The following is a 21,997-nucleotide window of genomic DNA, read 5'->3' as shown; positions in this document are numbered from 1 at the left end:
AGGTCCCATTCTTGGTTCAACCTTTCTTTCTACTTGATTTGTAGATCGTAACCGATTTATCCAGTCGGAACTTGAAGCCTACTCAAGTCCATTTCGGTTTCTTAGAGCTTTTTAATTTATCTTTAGATTTTTAAATAGTGAATAACAAGTAATTTATTCTTCTTAAACGGTTTTAATAGGTGCAGCGGATTCGCCCAATTGAACCAAGTGATTTTTGGGCAAACAAAAGTAAGTGACCTAGCACAAACCTTACAAAATTTCAAATTATTAGTCAATTTTAATTTATATGGGCTATAAAAATATAAATTATATTGATATGATTGGCTTTGCAATTTGGGATCAAGCATATGATTGTTCTATGATCCATTTTTATATAGCATTGCCTCATGGATATTTATGTACGAATGATTTTCAAAATTATGAAAAAGTGCATTTTTCTATGAAGGTGATGCATATAGAATCTAATTTTGAATTATAAATTTTTATAAAAATAGTTGATTCACTAATAATAATTTCATGATAGTTTTATTATTAAAGATTATTTATGGATCACAAACTCTGTAAAGCCATTTAGCATCTTATTCAAGTAAGATGTAAGAAAATATATTTTAAAAAAATATAAGATGTTTTATGAGCTCTCAGCTTGCTATGACCGTCCCTAGAAATGAAGGCCGATCGACATCCTAGAGCTAGCATCCAACAAAAATGGCCCTCTGCCAATGGGTTAAAGTTGGGAACGAATACAAACTATGATATCTTATCGATGACGAAAATGGTCAGGTTATAATGACCATAGTGCAAAACACCTATGAGCATTGTTTTAATTGAAATTATGGATAAATAACAAATATTTGACAATTATGAATATTTTAAATTGCACTTTTAGCTTTACAAACTTAAATGATTTGTGCATACACGATTGATTTGCTACAACACAGTTTTATTGAGTTTATGAAATATTTTATTTTACAGTATAAATTTACTTTCCAAATGATGCATTGAATCATGTAAAGAAATTTATGCTTAATACAATAAGATGGTGCATGGTTACTTACTGAGCCGCAAAGCTCATTTGTCTCTTTATAATTTTTTTCATATAATTAAGGTTGGTAGGGGCAGAAAAGAATAAATAAATGAAGGATGAAAGAATAAAGCTCGAAGCATAGTTGCCCCTAGGGTTCCTCGATCGGTCGTTCTAATTTTCGACCATTTTGGACCTCTTCTTGTCACTCGTTTTCTTCTCTAATTTTTTCAAATTTGATTTGACCTTCAAGGCTCTTTTCAACCCATCTTTATGACTACTGAAGAGATGAGATGACAAATGAGACCAAATTAGATATCTCAGGTTGTCAGGATCAAGCGCTACCATTACACCAAAATCCGCAAGTATTAATGAAGGCGCAACTTTATTTCCTTAAACTAGCGCAGGGGCCCATGGCGCCACGAGTCGATTCCGACAAAGCCTCGCCCGACTTCGGACTCCGACAGGGCCTCGCCAGTGGGTTTAGAGACCCCCTAGTGGTATACACATCCTACTCCTCCAGCGCGTCCACGTTGGCAGGCGGCAGAACTGACTCGGCCCTTCAGGCCTCCGCCAACGTTGACTCGGCCCCTCAGGCCTCCGCCAACAATCCCCTCCAACGTGATGCCTGGGTTTCGAACTCGAAACCTATGGCTCTGATACCAATTGTCAGGATCAAGCGCTACCATTACACCAAAACCCGCAGGTGTTAGTGAAGGCGCAACTTTATTTCCTTAAACTAGCGCAGGGGCCCATAGCGCCACGAGTCGACTCCGACCAAGCCTCGCCTGACTCCAGACTCCGACAGGGCCTCGCCAATAGGTTCAGGGACCCCCTAGTGGTATAACCCATCCTACTCCTCCAGCGCATCCATGTTAGCAGGCGGCAGGACTGACTCGGCCCTTCAGACCTTCGCCAACGTTAACTCGGCCCCTCAGGCCTCCGCCAACATAGGTCCTGCTCAAATCTATTGGTTCTGCCCTTATTTGACTCAATAACATGTGGACAAAGCGTACTAGCTCATTAAACTTATTAGCATATTCCAGCACTCACATATTTTCTGTCTGTCAGCTAGAAATTCATTCTCCTTTTCTAGCCTTACGGGCCCTACCTTTCCACTGCTCGCTTTAAAATCTGTGCAGAGGGATCAATAACAAAGGTGGATGTTGGACATTTTTCTTTTGCTTTGAGATCATACATGCACTTACCTTGGCATTCTTCCAGCCTCCAGCTCAAGGATTTGACTGTTGGAATTTTCTCACCAATCCAATTAAAAGCATCTTCCTTGAATTAATTTGTCCATCATATTCGTTTTTGCAAAAATATCAGAGGAGAATATGACCGTCTCTCTCCTCGCTGTTAGTAGCATATGGCAAAAGATTCCTTCTTCCCCATGCAGCCCCTCTAAACTTTTTCTTCAGTCATCAGATTGGAAAGAGTAGGGCTTTTGATACACACTGCATGGAGGGAGGCATGCCAAGGTTAATTTAAAACTCCAAATTCTGATCATCTACCATTCCTTCTCCAGGAGCCTATCTTGTTTCTTCCATTCTTAAAGCAGTGTACTCCAGGCATGACTCAGAAGCCAGAACAGCACAACCAAGTCAACCAAATTTTATAACCCAAAAGGGATCAACCGAATTATGAGACTGTATGGAACAACTGTGATTTCAATTTGCAGCTTTCAGAGTATACCCAGAAAAAGGACCTCAATATGAATGAAGAATATGAACAATGACGAGATGACTAGACATACTGCCCGCTTATTTACAACCAAGCCTCCTAATTCTCTTTCTTCACCATTGAGCACCAGACACCCTTCTTGTAATCCCAAGCTCATCGCCATCTTACATGTACCTTGTGTATGGATTATGAGGAGGGTAAGATGGAACACCTAGGGCTCCATATGGATTGCCAAAGGGATTACTGCCATCCTGTCTCAATGGTTGCTGCTGCTGCTGCATCATGTATGCTTGCTGCTGCGCCATCGCGGCCATCTGCACACTGGCAGGTGGTGTTATAGTGTTGGAGGCATAGAAAGGATCTTGGGGGTGTTGAACTGCATCAAAGGGATTCGGCGCCATTTGACCCATCTGGTAGCTCTCACCAGGATTTGTTCTTCTTGCAATTGCATCATCGTATAAACTTTCCAGGGTCAACTTGTCTAGCCCACCAGCCTGTAAGATTGAGGAAGACATCAGGTTAATTGGAATGTACCCTACTAAAATATGACAATATGTTTGAAGTGATCTGTTGACAACTACCCAAGGTAAACCAGGCAGCACCATCATCCAGCAAAGCAATGTCCATGATTTATTTATGCATATCTAGGGCGACCGACCCAACCCAAAGGTGCTAAACAAGAATAGTGCTATAGATATAGAGATATAACAAACATATTCTTTAACTAATTATCTGCAGGGGGTATAGATTTACCAGTTTGCTCTCTGCGACAGCACTACTATTGGAACTAGGAAAATCAAAAAGTGCAAGCTCCCATCCAGAAGCAGTTTCACTTGTAAGATTGGAATTATTTGTATTTTTTAATGGATTATCTGCATACAGCGAAAAAATCGACAAATGAGGATCATATATTTGCATATTTTTTAATCACCAACATCACTTTAACCTACCATCACCAACAATTGCGAGTGCTAGGGCATTTTCCTCTTCCAATTTTGTTGCACACTGGTTGAAATCATCCAAACCCTGTATGTAATAACATGGATCAAAACCAGGCAAAGCAATAACTCTAGCCATCAGCTTAGTCAAGTGGGTTGGATATTGAAATGTTTACCAAGAGTTCAGTTACTGGAGCTTGTTCTGGAGCTTCAGCAATCTCAGCTGCAGAAGGTTCAGGTTTTGCAAGGGTTGGCGCCAGGATCAGGTCAGAGTTTTCATGATCATCCTTTGATTTTTTGTGCTCAATGGCCAAGATGGCTCGAGGAGTTACTCCTCTGTCACCATCTACCTGATGAAGATATCTGAATCATATTATACCCAAACAGGAAGAGTATCGAAGAAAGATTATCCCCCTTAAAAACTAAAAGCAATTGACAGAATCAACCATAATTATGAAGCACCCATAATTGTTATCGTGGAAGCATGTCCAGGTTGTTCCATGTGACATTTATATTGGGCAACAAATTCAAGAAGCAAAATCCATAAGTTCTCTGCATATCTAGACATGGGCGGATCTGCTGGATTTAGACCCAAAAGGAAATAGAAAAAAATATGAGAATCCAACTCTCTTGGCTCGCAGAAACTTTATTTATGTAAAATAATCCATAATAAGTATATCAATGGAGGGAACATGAATAAATTGCATCAGAAGATAAGCTTACACTAAATATTGAAGCATTTAAGGCAAATGTTTTTTACTGATTAGACCCCACATAATGGAATCAGTATCAAAGTGATACTCACCAGTTCAAGTAAACATAAACATGTAAAAATAATAATAATAAGGTTTCACTAACTCCTACACCCATCATAAACAAGCCAGAAAACTTTGTGCCTGCTTCCTGCATTCTTCTAGAGAATGAATAAAAAAACATTCTACTTCATGAAGCAGTTGACATACATACCACATTCTGATTAGGAGGTAAAGCACGTGGAGCATCCTTCACATACTCTTCCATTGCTGCAATAAATGATGCAGGAGGCTGCAGATGGATACACCAAAACAAAAAGGAAAGAACAATCACAGTAAAAGAGGAAAAAAATCTCGATAACTATTTGGCATTTAAAATTCAGAAAAAAAATAGGAGAACAAACAGACCGATTTAGTGTTCAAATAAACCTAACCTGTTCGATTTTAACAAAATTTTTGCCCCGACCCAGATCAAGACCCTTACAGAACTCATAGAAATCAAACAGCCTCTCCGCCTACAACCACATGGAAAGTATGTCCAGATGCTAATTAAAAAGGAAAAAAACCAATTTTTTATAGTAAAAATTACATCAGCAATCGCAGTTAAATCAAAATTTATAAGAGCCAAAATTTGAGATGTACCTGATACCCTGCCTTCCGATAAATTTCAAGTGCCCTGATGGCATCATGGTGTTGCATCTCAAAGAACTATTACAGAAGCACTATTAGTATTTAGTATGCATATTCGTAATGAACTAGCACATGATAGGAGAGCAGTACCCTACCTTGTCCACCAAATTTAGAGTTCCTTCATTAATTGCACTGTATATCTTAATACCTTCACTAGCTACCTGAACAAAGAGTCGTATTAGAGATCTGTTAAAGTATATAACTAAACGAAACCAGCAAAACATTGTGCATCTATTTGTTACTTACAATTGAAAGTGCATATCTAATCATGCTATTATATACAGCTGAACCCTCTGGCTGCAAAGGAAGTAAATGCTTACAAAAATAAAAGAAATGCATAATGTATTTGAGAGAAAGAAAGAAATAGAGAGAGCGAGGAGATGCAGAAGAGCAAAAGCAATCGCAAGCCACCTTACCTGGCAACAAAGCAGACGAAAAAGCAGCTGTTGCAAAGCAGGTAATTGCTCAAGCAAATCAGCAGTGTCAAGTTCCGAAGTTCTCTGTTAATGAAGCATCAATTCACGATAAGTAGCGCTCAAAACTGCACCAGTACTTATTGACATATTGTGAATTCCCATTTGACAGACTATCCAAGCGATGAGGATTTTACATTACACCATATGCAAAGATAAATATATGCCATAGAAACCAAGTGTTTAAGCCCAAATTACAACAAAAATATAGTAGCTTTCTTTAACATCATACTATGATTTTTGGAGTCTCCATTGTCATTGAAAAATTTGCCACAGGTCTCCTATAACAGAATCCAATCAGATTCAGCCTCCATTCTATAGCAATAAATATCATATATCCAGTCATTATCATGCTGAAGGGAAAAACGTCAAAATTTCCTTTTTCTGGGAAAAAGTAGCACCAAAAAAGAAGAAAATAAAAATGAAAGTAGATGCCTGCACAAACAAGAATGCAAGCAAAAACAATTCCATGAGAAAAGAAACTTGAATGCAAAATTCAATCACTTACAGAGTGTTCTGTCCCGACATCATACTTCAATATGCCATAGCACTCTAGCCACTCCTCTAGATACAAAGCATATGTTCGAACCCAAGCAGAATAATCCCATGCTTCAGGCAAAATATAGACAGAAACACATATACATCAGGAACACTTTATTTTTCCTCCCATATACAGGACATTGCTATTTGTAATCAGCTAATAAGTATACAATGGATCCGGCACTGCACAATTAGATCATCTTCTCGCTCAAAAAGCAACTGACAGAGAAGTGGTGCAATGGACGGAAAAATGATGGTATTATCAGCTTTTGAATGAGAGGAAATTAATTGTTAGGCACAAGGTCCCTTTTTATACATATTAAGCTATACAGAGCACAAGATATAATACCATTTGGACTTGAGTCATCCCTGAAATGGGATACATTCAGCATACGACCTCTGCTCCTGGTATAATTGATGAGTGCTTCATGAAATGAGGGATCAATTTCTCTCAAAGAACAATGGAAGACAATCAAAGTTTTCAAGGCAACCTGATTGAAATCAAGAAAGTAAGCTAGAAGCAACATGATAGAGCTTCAAAGTAAACAAATAGTGTTATGAGAAGTCAAGCTACCATACTGTTGTCTATAGCCAGCTCCATAACATGCTTTTAATCAGCTCGATATCAAAATATATCTTAATAGAACAATTTAAATTTGCCTGAGTATGTATGAAGGTTTGCATCTTAAACTGGTGCCTTATGGCCCTGCCGTTGCTTCCTTGTTTTCAGACAAGCAAGCAACAATAACTTTACATGTATGAGGTTCATGTATAACACCAAAGTAGTTTCATGTCTTCCAAAATAGGTAGCCCCCATTTGCCAATTATTTCTATACATAAAGTCAAGATATCGAGGCTACCATGGTCTTCAAATATATAAATGTTTTGGATTTGTCCAACAGCGAAGCTTATGACTGAGGTCAATACCAAAGTAATTGCTTAAAGAATATCATACAAATTTATTTATCACGTCATAACCAGAACCAAATTTTAAAAAAACAATCATATATGCGCGGCAACAAAACCACCCATCAACATAAAACAAACAACTTTGAACATGTTCAGACTTATCTTTGCAAATGACTTTGAACATTCAAATAAGTGAATGGTCGTACATGTGTTAGAGTTATGGTTCTCAACGACATGCCATTTGAGATATATAGCTTGTAATTCACTGTCATGAAGATAATATCATGTCTAAATTGATAGCCAATAAACTAACATGATTTGAATTCAACTCAACTCAACTAAGCCTTGATCCCAAACTAGCTGTGGTCAGCCACATGAATCTTTTTTGCCATTCCACTCGGTTTAGGGACATACTTTTTGAAAATGATGAGATATCAAATCCTTCTTTAACTACTTCATCCCATGTGATTTTCAGTATACCTTTACCCTCCTCATTCCTTCTACATGAATCAAATCATTTCTTTATACTGTTGCATCCCTCAACCTACACTGTATATGTCCAAACCATCTTAGTAGTTATGTTCTCAATTTGTTCGCAATTGGTGCTACCTTGCAAAAGACATCATTTCTTGTTCTCTTTTCTTGTATTACCACACGTCCATCTCAACATTCTCATTTCGGCAACACTCATCTTATACATATATTTTTTAATTATCCAACATTCTATATTATAAAAGCATAGCTGATCATATAGCTGTCCTAGAAAAATTTTTTCTATAACTTGGTAGGTATCCTACGATCAAAATCTTTAAAATCTCAAGTTACTCCAATGCAACTTAAACTCTTCCAAATCTCAATAGCAAAGTACGTTGTTTCATCTCGAACCTCTCATTTTGGGGTGTATCGACCCGAACCAATCAATTACAAGGTTAAAACAGTAGTTCAGGTTGGTAAGAGGCTTGAACCGAGCTGAACCAGGCAGTTTTGCTTGGTTCGGTGCAGTTCAATGCCCTCTTACCGCCCCAATTATTAGAGGAATGTAGAGAAGGCCTATCGTGCCTTCTCTGCCCCTTTTTCAAAAAAAAATACTCAACTAAAAATGAGAGAGAAGAGCGATTTCCCGATAGATTTAAGGCTCAATCCTACCAAAATCAGGTATGATCCCCTTCATTCTTCCCTTTGCTCTCTTTTTTTCTATCCTTGCCCAAAAGAGGCAAAAAAGTGAAAAAATGAGAAAAAGTCATGCCAATTTTGTATTTTGGCATGATTTCCTAATATCATATTATCTAAGGATGATCTATGCATGGAAGTAGACATCATAATCTTTTTGTTGATCTTCTAATTTTTATAATAAAATATATTTTTTGATTAGAAATAGTAATAAATAAAATAACATTAAAAGATTTTCTAAAAAATGGTAGCCTGTTTAGGAGTGTGTATGCTACTTGATATCTTATTTTGATAGAAATTTATTTAAATTGCAACATGATTATGGCTTCGTAAACCTAAGCTCATATTCATATAAATTTCAAAAATAAATGGTGATTAATATATACCCATGAACTGAAAAAAAAATTATAGTACCTCTCATAAGCTTTTACATTAATCTAAATTAAAATTATTTTTACATATTATATAATAAAATATTGATTTATTATTTAAAATTACATAAAAATTATTTTAAAATATATAAAAATTATGAAAAAATAGTATTATATGTAGATATTGTGGACAACTTTTTTGTTGCAATCAACCATTTTTTGGATTACAATGTAAATTATCTAATTTTAAGTATTTAATTAATTAAATAATTAGTAATCTAACCAAAAACTAAGAAAATATAGTAGTCCATATTGGTCATTGGGGTTTCTAGGACAATGAGCATAGCTTTTACACAACATTACAAATTATCACATATTCTAAGTGAAATTAAATTATTAAAGTAACTCATATCTCTAAAATTATAAAATTTTGTTTACTCTTTAAAAGTGTAGATTCATTGTACGCAATTTATGATGATGAATGAGAAGGTTTATGATTCGTTAAACTTACATAAATCAATCCAAGAAAAAAGAAGACTAACATAAGTTAGGAGTACAGTGAAATGATTTTGGGCCAACACCACTAGAGGTTCAAGTGGTGCAATACGAAGCGGAGGGGACGAAGGTGACAAGAATGAAATAGCATCTAGCTGGTGGTTGCCCCGATATGACTGTTTGTATCAAATGTTCATAGAATGTCCAACAGTCAATGAAGAAGTGTTTTAGCGATTTTAGAGAGAAAGGGTCGAGAAACAAGAAATGATCAAGCATTAGGCAGCTGAGCCACCTTCATGCTACTCGAGAGATCCAAAAGACAATGAAACATCTGATCCACATGACATGGAGGAGGCTCAACTTCGGGTTGCCCTACATAACAGTCTTAATAAGTAGTGACATAGAAAGGAGGTTGTCAGGCATTGGGCTTAGCTTGGGCCCTCAGAGTATGAGATGGGTTCTGGTTGGGATTCGCTAGGGTAGATCTAGACTACAGGAGGAGCTAGTTAGTAAAAGATGTTGACAGTAATGGTGGTAGCCAAATAGTCTCTATATTTGGGTCTTCACCAGCAAGAAGGAAAAAAAGTCCACAGATATACCAGCAGAAGGCACCATCCATAACCTGGATCCACATGCCTTTTCCAGTAAAGATTCGAAGTAGCAGAAGATTGGTTCTATACGCATTAAGGATTAAAAAAAAGAATATGTGGAAAGTTATTGCTTCCTGTTCCACTTTAGCTATATTCCTGCAAATGTTGTAGATAACACATATTACTGGTATGTTGTCAGCTCCATCCAGAGAGCCGGTCAAGATGTAGATCTTCATGGACCAAAGGACATATATAATGAGATGCTTAATAGTAACAACAAGCTAGAGAGATGGATAATCTCCTACAAGAGAGTGGGATACCAATGGTGTGACTTTGAAGTGTGAAGGTTAGACAGGACCCGCAGGCAAAGTATCATTAATTTCTTGACATATTGTGATAAGAAGATATTTTTTCATATGTTAGTTGATGCTTCTAACTAGGTGAGCGGCGTCCAGTATATCCTTAGCTTGATGAAGCAAATAATTGATCAAATAGGGGAGTAGCATGTCGTATAGGTGGTTATGGATAATGGACCATGGTACAAGACTGACGAGGATATTTTGATGATCAGGAGATCCCATATTTTTAATACTTCATGTGCTGCCCACTACATAGACTTGATGCTTATGGATATTGACAAGATTCAGAGGGTGAAGCAAATGGTAGAGAAAGCCTAGGCCATCACAAAATTCATATATAACCACACATGGGTTTTGTCTTTGATGAGGATGTACACCAAGGGTGAGATACTAAGGCTAGCAGTCACCCATTTTGCCACACACTATATTGCATTCAATAACCTTATCGAAAAAAAGGCAGATGTGCGTCAGATGTTTGCGAGTGCCAAGTGGTGGAGAATAGATATGCCCTTAATGGCATGAAGGCAGTCGCATGGAGCGTTTAGTGACAAGCCAATAAATCTGAAAGCAAGCCGAGAGAATAGTTCAGACAATTGCACCAGTATATCAAGTGCTCCATGCTATGGATAGTGAGAGATATCCTCAGACAAACCTCTTATATCATTTGATGATGGTTATCAATGCTGAGATCAAGCAGGCAGATCCTAAGCATGTTGAACAATACACTGACATCATTGACAAAGTTAGCAGGCAGATCCCAAGCATGCGGAAGAATACACTGACATCATTGACAAAGGTGGGATTACTAGATGGATAGGGAGTTGCATCAAGCAGGTAATCCAAGAGCAACCCTCAATGCTTCTTTATCCTTATAAAATAAATTCCAAATGCCATATCATGTTTGTTAATTAAATAAGTTACATGTCTTAGTAGCTTACCACCTTAACCCAAATTTCTAGTACAATGTCTCCAGAATGGACATGCATGAGGAATCGTTGACCATCCTACGCAAGGTCATTTATAAGATGGGGCCTGATTTAATAATTGCTGGCAGATGTTTGGAGGAGGTTTTAATGGGATAGGGGATCAATACTTTATCAATTCAAGAAGATCATTGACATCATATGTCTCGTGTGTTTCATAAACTAAAGCTTTTAGAGAGGTCGTCCATAGTTTTAGTGAGATGGCAACTATGGCAAGCAAAGACAATATAAATCCATGTAGTTTTGGACACCGACTATAACTGAAATAATATTGTATAATAAATAATGCAATTTACTTGATTGTATTTGCAACTGAATAGTAATTCCACTTTGGGTTGTTATCGAAAAATCTCAAGAGGTTAGTGATTCAAATCTTCTCACAAGCATTCTCTAGTGGTTGCAAGTGCAGCTAGTCAACCTTTGTGCTAATTCATAGAAACAGAGGAACTGCTTGATGTAAAATTGATTGAATGATTTGGTATACATGCATTATAATCTAAAGCTAAGATTGAAGAACATCCAAGAGGGGATGGAGTTGAAAACCAATTTCACCATGACTTTGTATATGATAATGAGAATCCGATGATTAGTTGGCTTGAGGACTAGCAACCAAAGCTTGATGAGCCAGGATCATCTCCTCGACTACCTAGTTTCATAGCAAGAGAGGTTAGGATGGATGCAGAATAATGGGCAGAGCAATACATGCCACACTCACAGCTAGCTGAGCAACCACAGAGATCCAGGGGAGTCGATGATCATCGGAGGCTTTAAATTCGGGACATCCACCATCCACCACGAGATATGACAGAGAGATACTAAGAAGAGGTCACCATACTACTAGTCCAGCTATGGAGGTAGGGACAACAAAGATGATAGGCCGAGTCAAGCCACCTGGTAGAGCCAGACAGGCAAAGACATCTAGTAAAAAAAAGCAGTTTCTTAGAGCAGCAAGAAAAGAAAAGGAAAGAGTGCTGCAGATTCTTTGAAAAAAAGTGAATACCGATTCACTCAAATTCTAACACTAATAATCCCTTAGATAGCCTACTGCCTAGATCATCTTGCAATACGACCGATGATAATAATGACAGTTCGAGCGATGATGAATTTGGTGACCTAGGAGATAGCAGTGGACAATGCAAGTGTGCATACAACTTATAGCCCTATGGTTTTAATCGATTGACCAACGAGTCACAATTTACTTATGCCATATAGGATACAAACCACAGCACACAACCTAGAGGTTCGAAATACATCACTGCTATAGATGATATAGCACGTGGAGTAAAGTTCCTAGACATATCTAGATCTGAATTGTATACCGAATCCTATTTCATGCAACTAAAATATAACCCATATGGATATCTCACATCTGAGACATTGTATTCAAGCAGCTAATGCCCTCCACAGTCTCAACTATATTATGGGTAAAAATTATTACCTCAATGTTCCCTCAGATGGAATGACCGGTACAGTATCGGACATCGGATCAATATCACGCTGGCTATCCAAAAGGCTCAGATTATCGGATGCAGGGGTGAGCACAGTATCTTAGTTGGAGTCAAATCCCATGTCCTGACTATGATCAGGATCCTAATATCTACAAGCAATATAAACACTCCATAAGGAGCTAGATATCAGTACGTATTTTGTAGCTCAAATCAATTTGATATATATATATATATATATATATATATATATATATATATATTCAAGTTCAAAAATATGCATTAAGTATGTTAATGATATTATAATTGCATTTATTAATTGATCATACGGTCTATCAAGATTCGGGACCAATACGATATAAAATAACATCAAAATAGCATTGAAATCATAATTCAAATAACAACAAAAATAAAAATAATCCCACAAAACAAAAATTAAAAACAAAAAATAAAGAAAATGGGTATATCGATACCAAAATCGGTATACTTGAGTGTTTCGAGCATCAGTATGGTATGAACAGGTACCATACCCTACCTACCAGTCATCAATCAGTACGGCACCTGGTACCGATTCACTGGACCTTGCTCAATAGGGATTCCATCAAGAACAACCACTTTTCCTATTTTCACCTATTTCAAATACTCCGATTCTACATGTATACTTAATATTTCTTTCATTAATGAAACTAGTTAGGCATCCTAAATCGTCTACATGACTTTCATTAAGTAGCTTATCAAAAAAACTTCTCCATCTTTCTTGGATCTTGTCCTCCTTAACCAAAACTTTTTAGTCTTCATCTTTGATGTATTAAACCTGAGTCAAATCTCTAGTTTTCCTTTCTTTTGATCTTGCAATTTTGTATGCATCTTTCTACCCATCCTTAGTTTCCAATATGTGATATAACCATTCATACACATTAAGTCTAGCCTCTCATACCGCCTTTTGAACTTTCTTCTTAGCCACCTTATAACTTTCTTACACTTCTCTATACCTATATTTAGGTAGTCTTCGGTCTTAACCATCAACTGAACCTTCTCATTCTACCACCAAGTTTCCTTACCCGATGGCTCTTTTTCCTTTGAAGTCTAATGCAAAGCATGATCCAATTTGTCTACCTATGCAGATGACTCCAATCATCAAAGAGAAAGAATCGGTATCTTCTTTTAAGGAGATGAACCACATATTACATCTTCTCATACAGGTCCAATTTATGGCAGTCTGAATGTCACTATGCTAACTTTTGTAGTTTCAAACTGCTGAAAATACTTTTATCATTGATAACTCCTTAATTTTCCAATGAGAATTTATTAGCAAAAGAGGGTGAAAATTCGCTTGTACCCATCATGCATGCTGCCTTGCAATTTAATTTGATTTCCAGAACACACATTCACGCTTTCCTCTGTTGCTATAATTCACTTATTAAACTCATCAATAAAATACACACCTCTTAGCAACTCTTCTGGTCAGTATATGGGCCTTAATTCATTTCAAACCAGTTAAAAGGTTCATATGAACCATAATCCATCTCAAGTCATGCAAAATGAAGATCATAGCAAATTTTAGATGCGACATATAAAAGTTGCAGATGCCAAGGAGCTAAAAATTACATGGGAATTCATTTGGTATTCTGACACTGAATTCTTTTTAACAGCATGCATACAAAATTATTCAGCAAGATTACAAAACAAAACATACAGCCCAATTGGATGTTTTGGTGAGCCGTTTAGCTAGAGAATTGATGCAATATGCAACATCAGCACGAGGTCTCGAAGCCGATACAGCATCGAAAATAGCTGTAAAAAAAATGTGATACTCATCGTAAGCAGATTTAAGATAGTCTCAGAAGATATCAAACTTAAACGAAGAAGAAGGAGAAGTTGTTTTTCAACTGTTGAAATATTCACAATCAGAATAATTAGTTATACAAAAAAAAAACAGCATCAAGATAAATATTTTCCAACTGTTGAAATATTCACTACTCAGAATAACTAGTTATACAAAAAAAAAACTCTTGTAAGCAATATTATGCAAAGAATGGGGGTGAAAAGAATTAGGACTAACTGCGCATATGTTTCTCCTTTGGCAACTGTTCCACATGGTTAGTGGCCTTGACAACTGCAATATCCAATTCCTGGTGAAAAGTGTATAAAATAGGTTATTGACTGATTAAAGACCATAATCTAGAAAGATACACATTGATAAACACTGACAAAATATGCAGAACTAACAACCTTGTAATCACTGTTTACTTTTGCCAATCCAACTGTTGTGGAGTCCTTCAATGCTCCGAGGGCTTTTCTTATGCTCTGCTGAGTGCTACCAATTCCAGCCATTATGCTACTCTAAGAGTGTTGGGTAAGTATATATTTTCCCTAAACACCGATCAAATTATTTAGTCACTAACCTGCAAAGAACATGTATTCCATCCAAACAAAATGGACTCGAGCATCCTACCAAGTAAGATGTGTATATTATGTATAGCGGAGGTTTGTCCATATGTTTCATTCTTGTAAGTAATGATTTCTCAGTAATGGTTATATTTTAAAATGTATCGGATTAAAGTTGGCAACTAAATGTAAAATCACATATGACAAAACATTTTATTAGGTAGTAGTTGTACAATGGGATAAAGTTTAGTTTGCACTAAAATATATTTGCATAGCATATAAAGAACATGCTGCTAAGTTGTCTCACACTTATTCAAGAAACTGTTCCTTACTAGTGATAATTGCAACTTTATATAATAATAGCTCCAATTGGCAAGCATATATAGCATATACAGATCATATTCAGCTATTTGGGGTCAGCTTTATGAAGCTTACATGCCACTGTTTCCAGCTCAAGTCATCTGAATGGGTGATCAAAAAGAATATGAAAAAAGAAGGTGGGAATTGCAAATACCTAGAAACAATATGCTCCCAGATATTTCAGCTAAAATATTAAACTTTTGAAACATTGAGACACAACTTCAAAAGTAAAATAGAAACCAATGTACATCAGATTGATAATGTGGGAACAAACAGGATTCCATGTTACAATTTTTCAGTGAAGAGGGTGGACAAAGCTCTCTCAGATTCAAAATCATGTAATAACAGAAAAAAGATAGTGGATATAATTTCAAACCAAAAAAGTCACAAGAGCAAAAAACAAGTTCCAGTCAAGTCCATCACAAAATAATAAGAAAATCCTGAGCCCTAAAAAGATAGTTTGAACATGGAATCTACTATAAAAGATACAAACGAGGAGAGAAAATCGAGATACAAATTAAAATTTCACTATTCTCAATCTTAGCCGTTTTCAAACATAAATAACCAAATCTTAATGTATTGTAAATTTCTCAAACTCAAAAGACAATCAAGGTATGATTATGTTGGATGTTTTCTCATTTGTATCATAGTTGTAAGCTTTCTCATCCAAGGTTCACAATCTCGCTACCGGACCTGTACCGATATCTTGCTATTATAATATCAGTGGAGCCGGTATCGGTACGGTACAATACACCTGGTACTAGGCGATGTGCATCGGTATGACAAACCTTGTACACCTAAGAACACCGAATCTAACTTATGCACTAAAAGATAAATCATCACTAGACTTTGTTCCAACTTCTAGGAACAAATAACAGCAAAACTAGCTATACTATAAAATAGGGTGGCCTAGTATATAAGACTCCCACCACTATGGGGTCTGGAATGGGTCAGACGTATCCCGCATGAGGACAGGTAGTTTTTGTGTTTCGAACCCATAACACCCAACAAAACTAGCTGCACTAAATAGATAAAAAATATATGAACCTGAAATTAATCTCAAAACAAGTTTTTGCATTCATGAAATAGACAAATCTATATAGATCAATGCCTCCAAAAAGGTACCTGCATTGTTTTAATTAAATAGTGAATACTAACTCATATAAACTACTATTACTACTAGTATAGAAAAATGTTAGCAAGAAAAGTGTCTAGTTGTATTTAAATCTAAAGATAGCCCCTGGATCAATTTTTTTTTATTTGCAGTACATTTTAGTTAAATATTTATACGGCATTTGATGTATGAAAGTTAAAAAACATCAAGAAGTTATTCTTAACATTTTTTACATGAATTCTCCAGCAAAGAAGCCAACTATCTTTTCTACAAGAATTTCTATTTTTTGAATCATGGGTTCATAATATATAAGACTCATCTGGTCTTATCAATTTTCATTTCATTCTTGATCCACTCAACTATAAGTAAAAAACATGAGGATTTGGGACAAATTAACCCCAAGAAAACAAAAATGCTATAAAAGCATTCGATCAATTCTCTTAAACAACTTACTCAAAAATACTTTCATCAAAGAGCAAAACCAATGCCCGACCAAATAAAAATTCTGCAATGCATGAATAAAAGAAAACAACTTGCCGCACCATCACTTCAAGAAAACAACTTTTGTCAGCTAATAAGAAGCAGACCATCCGCATTAACAATCACGAATAAAAGGGCAACTCAAAAAAGTTCATAACCATCGAAAGGTTCTTCACGAATCGAAATACCAAGAAATCTCAAGATAACAAGAAGATAGCAAACAAAGAATTCTACTAGTACAACCAAGAAATCATCAGAAGTTCCCAAACGAAGCATGCGAGATAGCTGAAACCAATCAAATTCAGATAAAACGTAGGTCTCCGAATCATTTGCATTTCGTACAAGAAACCAGAGGGTTAGGGTTTTACGCACCTCGAGAAAGAAAAAGAGCGGGACGCAGGAAACGGTCCTCCGCCGGGAGTTCGCTTTGGGGAATGGCGAGGTGAAAATCGAACGGAATGGGAGAGAAAGGAGCAGCGAAGGCCGGAAAGAATTCGTGGAGGGCGCCGAGGAGAAGATTCGTTAGGATTGGGGAATGGCGGTGGACAGAGAGCTCAGACGAATAATATCTCCACGTATCCCAGCTGGACGTCAATTAAAGCTTAACTCGCAACGGTCATGCCTCCCGACTGCGTATGCCTCAGCTGACCTATTCTTATGCGCGCGCTCGATCGTCGCCAGCGAGAAAATGGACGGTAGATCGGGAATGTCCGTATGCGGACCGTTCGATGTGATAACGTGGGGCACCTGGAGGGTGGGTGCTATCTTGGGGGTTATAGGGAATTTATGCCGGACTCATGGCTGAATGTAGTGAGATGCCGGTGCATTAAAAAAAAAAAAAAAAAAAAAAAAAAAGTCTGCAGCTCAAATTAAAGCCATGAAATAAGTAGTTGGCAAATCAAAATTGGAACTAGCGCAATTCATGGAGTTAGAAGCCTTTGCACAATTTACTGTTTTAATTACTTATCTCATTCGTATTGAGTAAGCTGACTAAGTGGGCTACTTAGTGCCGCACAGTAGATAGAAATTTGGGTGAAAAATTCGCCTTCCCCAATATCATGCTAAGAATAGCTAGGATTTCTAGAAGAAAACTGGAGATAAGGGGCTTCCCCATTTGCTTCGAAAAAACTGCTTTTGTTGGGCAGTAAGCATTTGCAAGAATAGGATCCCTTATGTGGAGCAACCCATTATATATATTACCACCTATTTTTGTACAAAATCCGTTCTTGAATAAGAGAGGTTCTTGGGACCCCTTAGGGGTTCTAACCAAGGGGCACGAAGATCTCAAAAATGCACAGTTTCTCCTCCAAAGAATAGATCTACTTCACTTTGTTCTTATGAACAGAATTGTTCCGTTATTTTCAATGGAACAGAATAAATATTAACTCTTTGAACCAATATATCTCTACCTTCTTGTGTGTATCGCTACTTGATCCCTTCACCTTTTTTTAGGAGGAAATGATGGAGGGATTTAAGACGAATTTGCTACCCTTTTTTTAACATTCTATCCTCGACCTAATTAGGATTTTGTGTTCAATTCTTGTACACAATTAGACGAGTTTTGAAAACATATGCATCCGTGTTCCGCGCACTTGCATGCCACTTAGAAGAGACATCATGATCGAGGATCAAAAGAGAATAAACGTAAAATTGGCAATTAAATCAAGAGAGAGGTCACAAATTTTCTAATTTTTATTTCTCGAGAATACATGTGCATCACGATATATTGTGATTTATGAATGGCAGGATGAAACCCAATCTATCCTAATATTTGTCTTTTTTTTTTGGTAAACTGGCGTCTCACTACATAGTATGAGTACGCCTCGAACAGTCACAGTGCAAAACACAGGCTAAGCCTTGCAGAATGGAATAGTGCCCTCCCATAAAAAGGCTCCAATATGATGTGCTACAAAGGAGGTGGCCCAGTCAGCCGCACTGTTCGCCTCTCGAAGTATATGTGTGATCCCAAATGAGTCGAGACCCTCGAGAAGGTGGCAAATTTGTCTAAATTTTTAAAGATGCATGTCTGGGTCACAAAACTTTTGGTTGCTAGATAAAAAGGTGTAACTATTAAAATAAATATAGGTATTTTATAACGTTGTCAACAACTAGTAAGGCACTTAAGCTCAAAAGAAATTTAATTATACAACTTGCCATTTCTTTTTTCTTGTATGCCATCAAACCTTCTTACATGGTGAGTTTTAAAGCTCTCAAATTAGTCCATAACTCATTTAACCTCAGTAATGGATGCTACGAGGTTTAAACTTGATACCGAGAAAGCCTTTCATAGCTAGTGCATCCCATGATGAAAAAGGATTAGTGCCATTTAGGATGTGCATGATGGATCTCTCATGTAAAACACCAATTTCTTTATAGCACACGGCTCTGAAATTTTTCCTTCGTATTGGGTTTGGCCGCTAAGTATTTTCCATTTAACATTGAAAATTAAAGCTCTGCATGATATAGGAATCAAGTTCTAACTCTGGAGAGGATGCATTATGCCGAATCCCCAGCTGTAATCCTTTGCATAGAGATTTTGTCTCGGCATCCAAATCATCTCTATCAAGAATCGATTCTGAGTATGCAAACTATATCTATCTCCAGAGCAAATGCCACCAATTCTAGCTTCAAGGGATTCTATATTAAAAAATGATTAAAAGGTGAAAGCTGAACATATTTTTCTAGGAAGGAGGGAAAAAAAAAAAACAATTAGAAGGAAGTGTTTCATACTTAGTAGGGATACAAATGAGTCGAGTTGGAGCGGATCATGAGTGATTCCGACCCAATCCGATTTTTTGTTCGGGATCTAATGTTGGACCTAGACCCAGCCCAATAGAAGATTGGATCAGATCGGATCTATGGCTACAATTTTTAACCCAATGGGTCTTTCGGATCAGGTTGAGTCTATCTATAACCCAGTCCCAATCCAAAAAATTTGAGTCTAGAATGGGGCTGATTCAGGTCTGGATTTCTGCTCTCTCTTCAAACTACTCCCTATTCTCTAAACTAACAGTAGAACCTCAAGATGACTTGCCATCCTTTAAACTTTTCCAATTCTTCTAACTTGACTTCAACTCCTATATAATTAATTCATGTTTGAACCAGAAATCATGTTTCTATAGAAATAAGCGTATATAAAAAAATACTGCATGGACTTTGTTCACATAAATCAACAATTTCTCTTTGCATCCACAATGGCTTATCCCCCTCAAGGACAGCAAAATAAGTCCACTGGGCGCTGGTTTTCCAGGCAACCAAGAGGAGAAACATGGCAAGCATGCGTCTCTGCTATCCTCCAACAAATTAACCAGAAAAAACAGATATTATAAGAACATCTAGAACCAGGTATGGATGACGATCTCATCCCTATTTTCTTCTTCAAAATGAGATGGACTTGACAAAAGAAAAAATCAAGAAAAAGAGTTTACACATAGCGAGGACTGTGAATGGGCAATCTAGATGTGCCATTAACACCTACAGGGCCTCCAAAGTTTTCAGAAACTAATTTTCTGAGGCCATAGGACGCATAGGACTAATGTTTTTTTTTGTATATATAAAAAACGAACGCCCCGACTATGGCGCCCGCCTTCCCTGCGGCCGAGGAGATCCTGCGGCACATTGATCGCAGCCTCGCCTGAAAGATCTCGGCCGGCACGATAAAGATGGTGCTATTGGCCTGAAAAGGTTGTATTCAAACTTATAGTATATAAAATTAACCAAGATGGCAGGAAAAAAAAATAGAGTAAAGTCTAATTACACAAATGGGTCCTGGGCTCAAATAGTTTTTCGGGTTCGAATCCGATCGTAAGGTTGGAAATTCAAAATTGTCCAAATTTTAAATAAATCAAGTCGAGTCAAAATTCAAGAAACCCAAACTCAGCCTTGAAAATAGAATGTGTCCAATTTTAGAACCTAATCCGACTCCATGGGTCCTTTAAAACAGGTCAGATTGGATTCAAGCGAGTCGGGTTGGGACCCATTTGCAGCCTTAATCCTTGGAGCTCTATCATAATGATCTTAGATCACATAGCCACTACTTACCCACATTTTTGGCAAGGCTCCATATCATTATAAATTTTTGCATGCAACACGAAAGTTGTTAATATAACAAACTTATAATTTTGATAAAGTTGCCGTCGTACTCAGTCAGGGTTATTATCGTACTCAAAAGTCTATTATAGTTGAACTTATGTATATATCCAATACATACTATTATAAGCAAGTAATTTCATATATAATTCAAAATTACAGAGATTTAACCCTCTCCTCCTCTTGTATTTTCCTTCTCTTCTTACAGGTTAATGTAGACAGGCATATTTTTATCCTAAAGCTTGCAGGCAATCATGGTCCTCCTATCGGAAATAACCAGAGCATGCCATTTTGATGAAAAAGACTCCATATGCTCGCAAAAGGGAAGGATGTTAATGTCTCTAGATGGTGGGGGGCACCCACAGTAAGTGGCCATGTCACAATTGGTGGTGGCCTGTAGGCTTTTCCTTGGCATATTGGCATGTCTGAACGCCTTCCAGAGGCGCATCAACACCAAGAGCTCGTTTGGTTCGCGGAAAAAGAATGGAAAAAAATATGGTCAACGAAAAAGTAATGAAATATATCTTGTTTGGTTGAAGTTTTCAAATGAGAGAAACGAAAAAGTTGTATTCTCATGAGAATATGATTCCCACATTTCATAAGAAAGTCTTTCCCATAAGAAACATGAGAAAGTTACTTTTCCATGAGCCAAAAATCACTCTATTTTCATTTTTTCCCAAAAACGCCCTTCAGAATTAAAAAGGCATTAAAGACCTAATTTTTATTAAAGGTATAATAGAAATTACACATAACTTCTTTAGGAAAGTGGATGATCAACCAAACATAAGTACTCTGAAAATCTGTCACTTTTCTATAATTAACCAAACATACCAAAAGTACTTTTCCAGACATCCTCTTTCTAGAAATCTACTTTGCAGGAATCATATTTTTAGGAAGAAAAATGCTTTCCGTGAACCAAACGAGCCCCAAATGACAGTCTTTTCTCATGGACGAGGTTTGAGACGATCCTACATGTCACGGCGTCGCATCTTTGATATGAAATGTATTTGTCTCCACCATCCAACGAGAATATTTCTTGGCAACGAATGCCAACCCTTCCAGCCACAGAAATGCAGTCCAGCTGCCACTCAATACAGCATATGCTTGGACTGAAAACCAATGGCTAATAATTTTTGGAATTGTTTAC

General features: G+C 37.0%; 1 protein-coding gene across 3 annotated transcripts; it reads right to left on the bottom strand.

Moving 5' to 3' along the window:
- Positions 1-2,614: 2,614 nt before the first annotated feature.
- On the bottom strand, positions 2,615-17,328 carry LOC103709848 (putative clathrin assembly protein At5g35200). 3 transcript variants are annotated; one of them, XM_039131402.2, is made up of 16 exons: positions 17,134-17,328; positions 14,652-14,792; positions 14,482-14,551; positions 14,116-14,213; positions 6,447-6,588; positions 6,066-6,166; positions 5,501-5,584; positions 5,331-5,381; positions 5,180-5,245; positions 5,037-5,102; positions 4,829-4,909; positions 4,609-4,686; positions 3,819-3,992; positions 3,655-3,730; positions 3,458-3,576; positions 2,615-3,198 (listed from the first exon to the last, which is right to left on the bottom strand). In XM_039131402.2, exons 2-16 carry the CDS (start codon positions 14,751-14,753, stop codon positions 2,869-2,871), a joined length of 1,638 nt encoding a protein of 545 aa, XP_038987330.2. In that variant the 5' UTR covers positions 14,754-14,792; positions 17,134-17,328; the 3' UTR covers positions 2,615-2,868. The 3 variants fall into 3 exon arrangements, with proteins under 3 accessions (XP_038987330.2, XP_089784864.1, XP_038987333.2); XM_089928738.1 differs by lacking the exon at positions 14,116-14,213 and having other exon boundaries at positions 17,134-17,298; XM_039131405.2 differs by lacking the exon at positions 5,331-5,381 and having other exon boundaries at positions 2,672-3,198.
- Positions 17,329-21,997: the final 4,669 nt, after the last annotated feature.

Source organism: Phoenix dactylifera, chromosome 2 (assembly GCF_051530095.1).
Source record: "Phoenix dactylifera cultivar Ajwa chromosome 2, Ajwa_hap1_PhDact_Kaust_v1.1, whole genome shotgun sequence".
Lineage (NCBI taxonomy): Eukaryota > Viridiplantae > Streptophyta > Magnoliopsida > Arecales > Arecaceae > Phoenix > Phoenix dactylifera.
The sequence above is the reverse complement of the archived record's forward strand: the minus strand, read 5'-3'. Positions and strand labels throughout refer to the sequence as shown.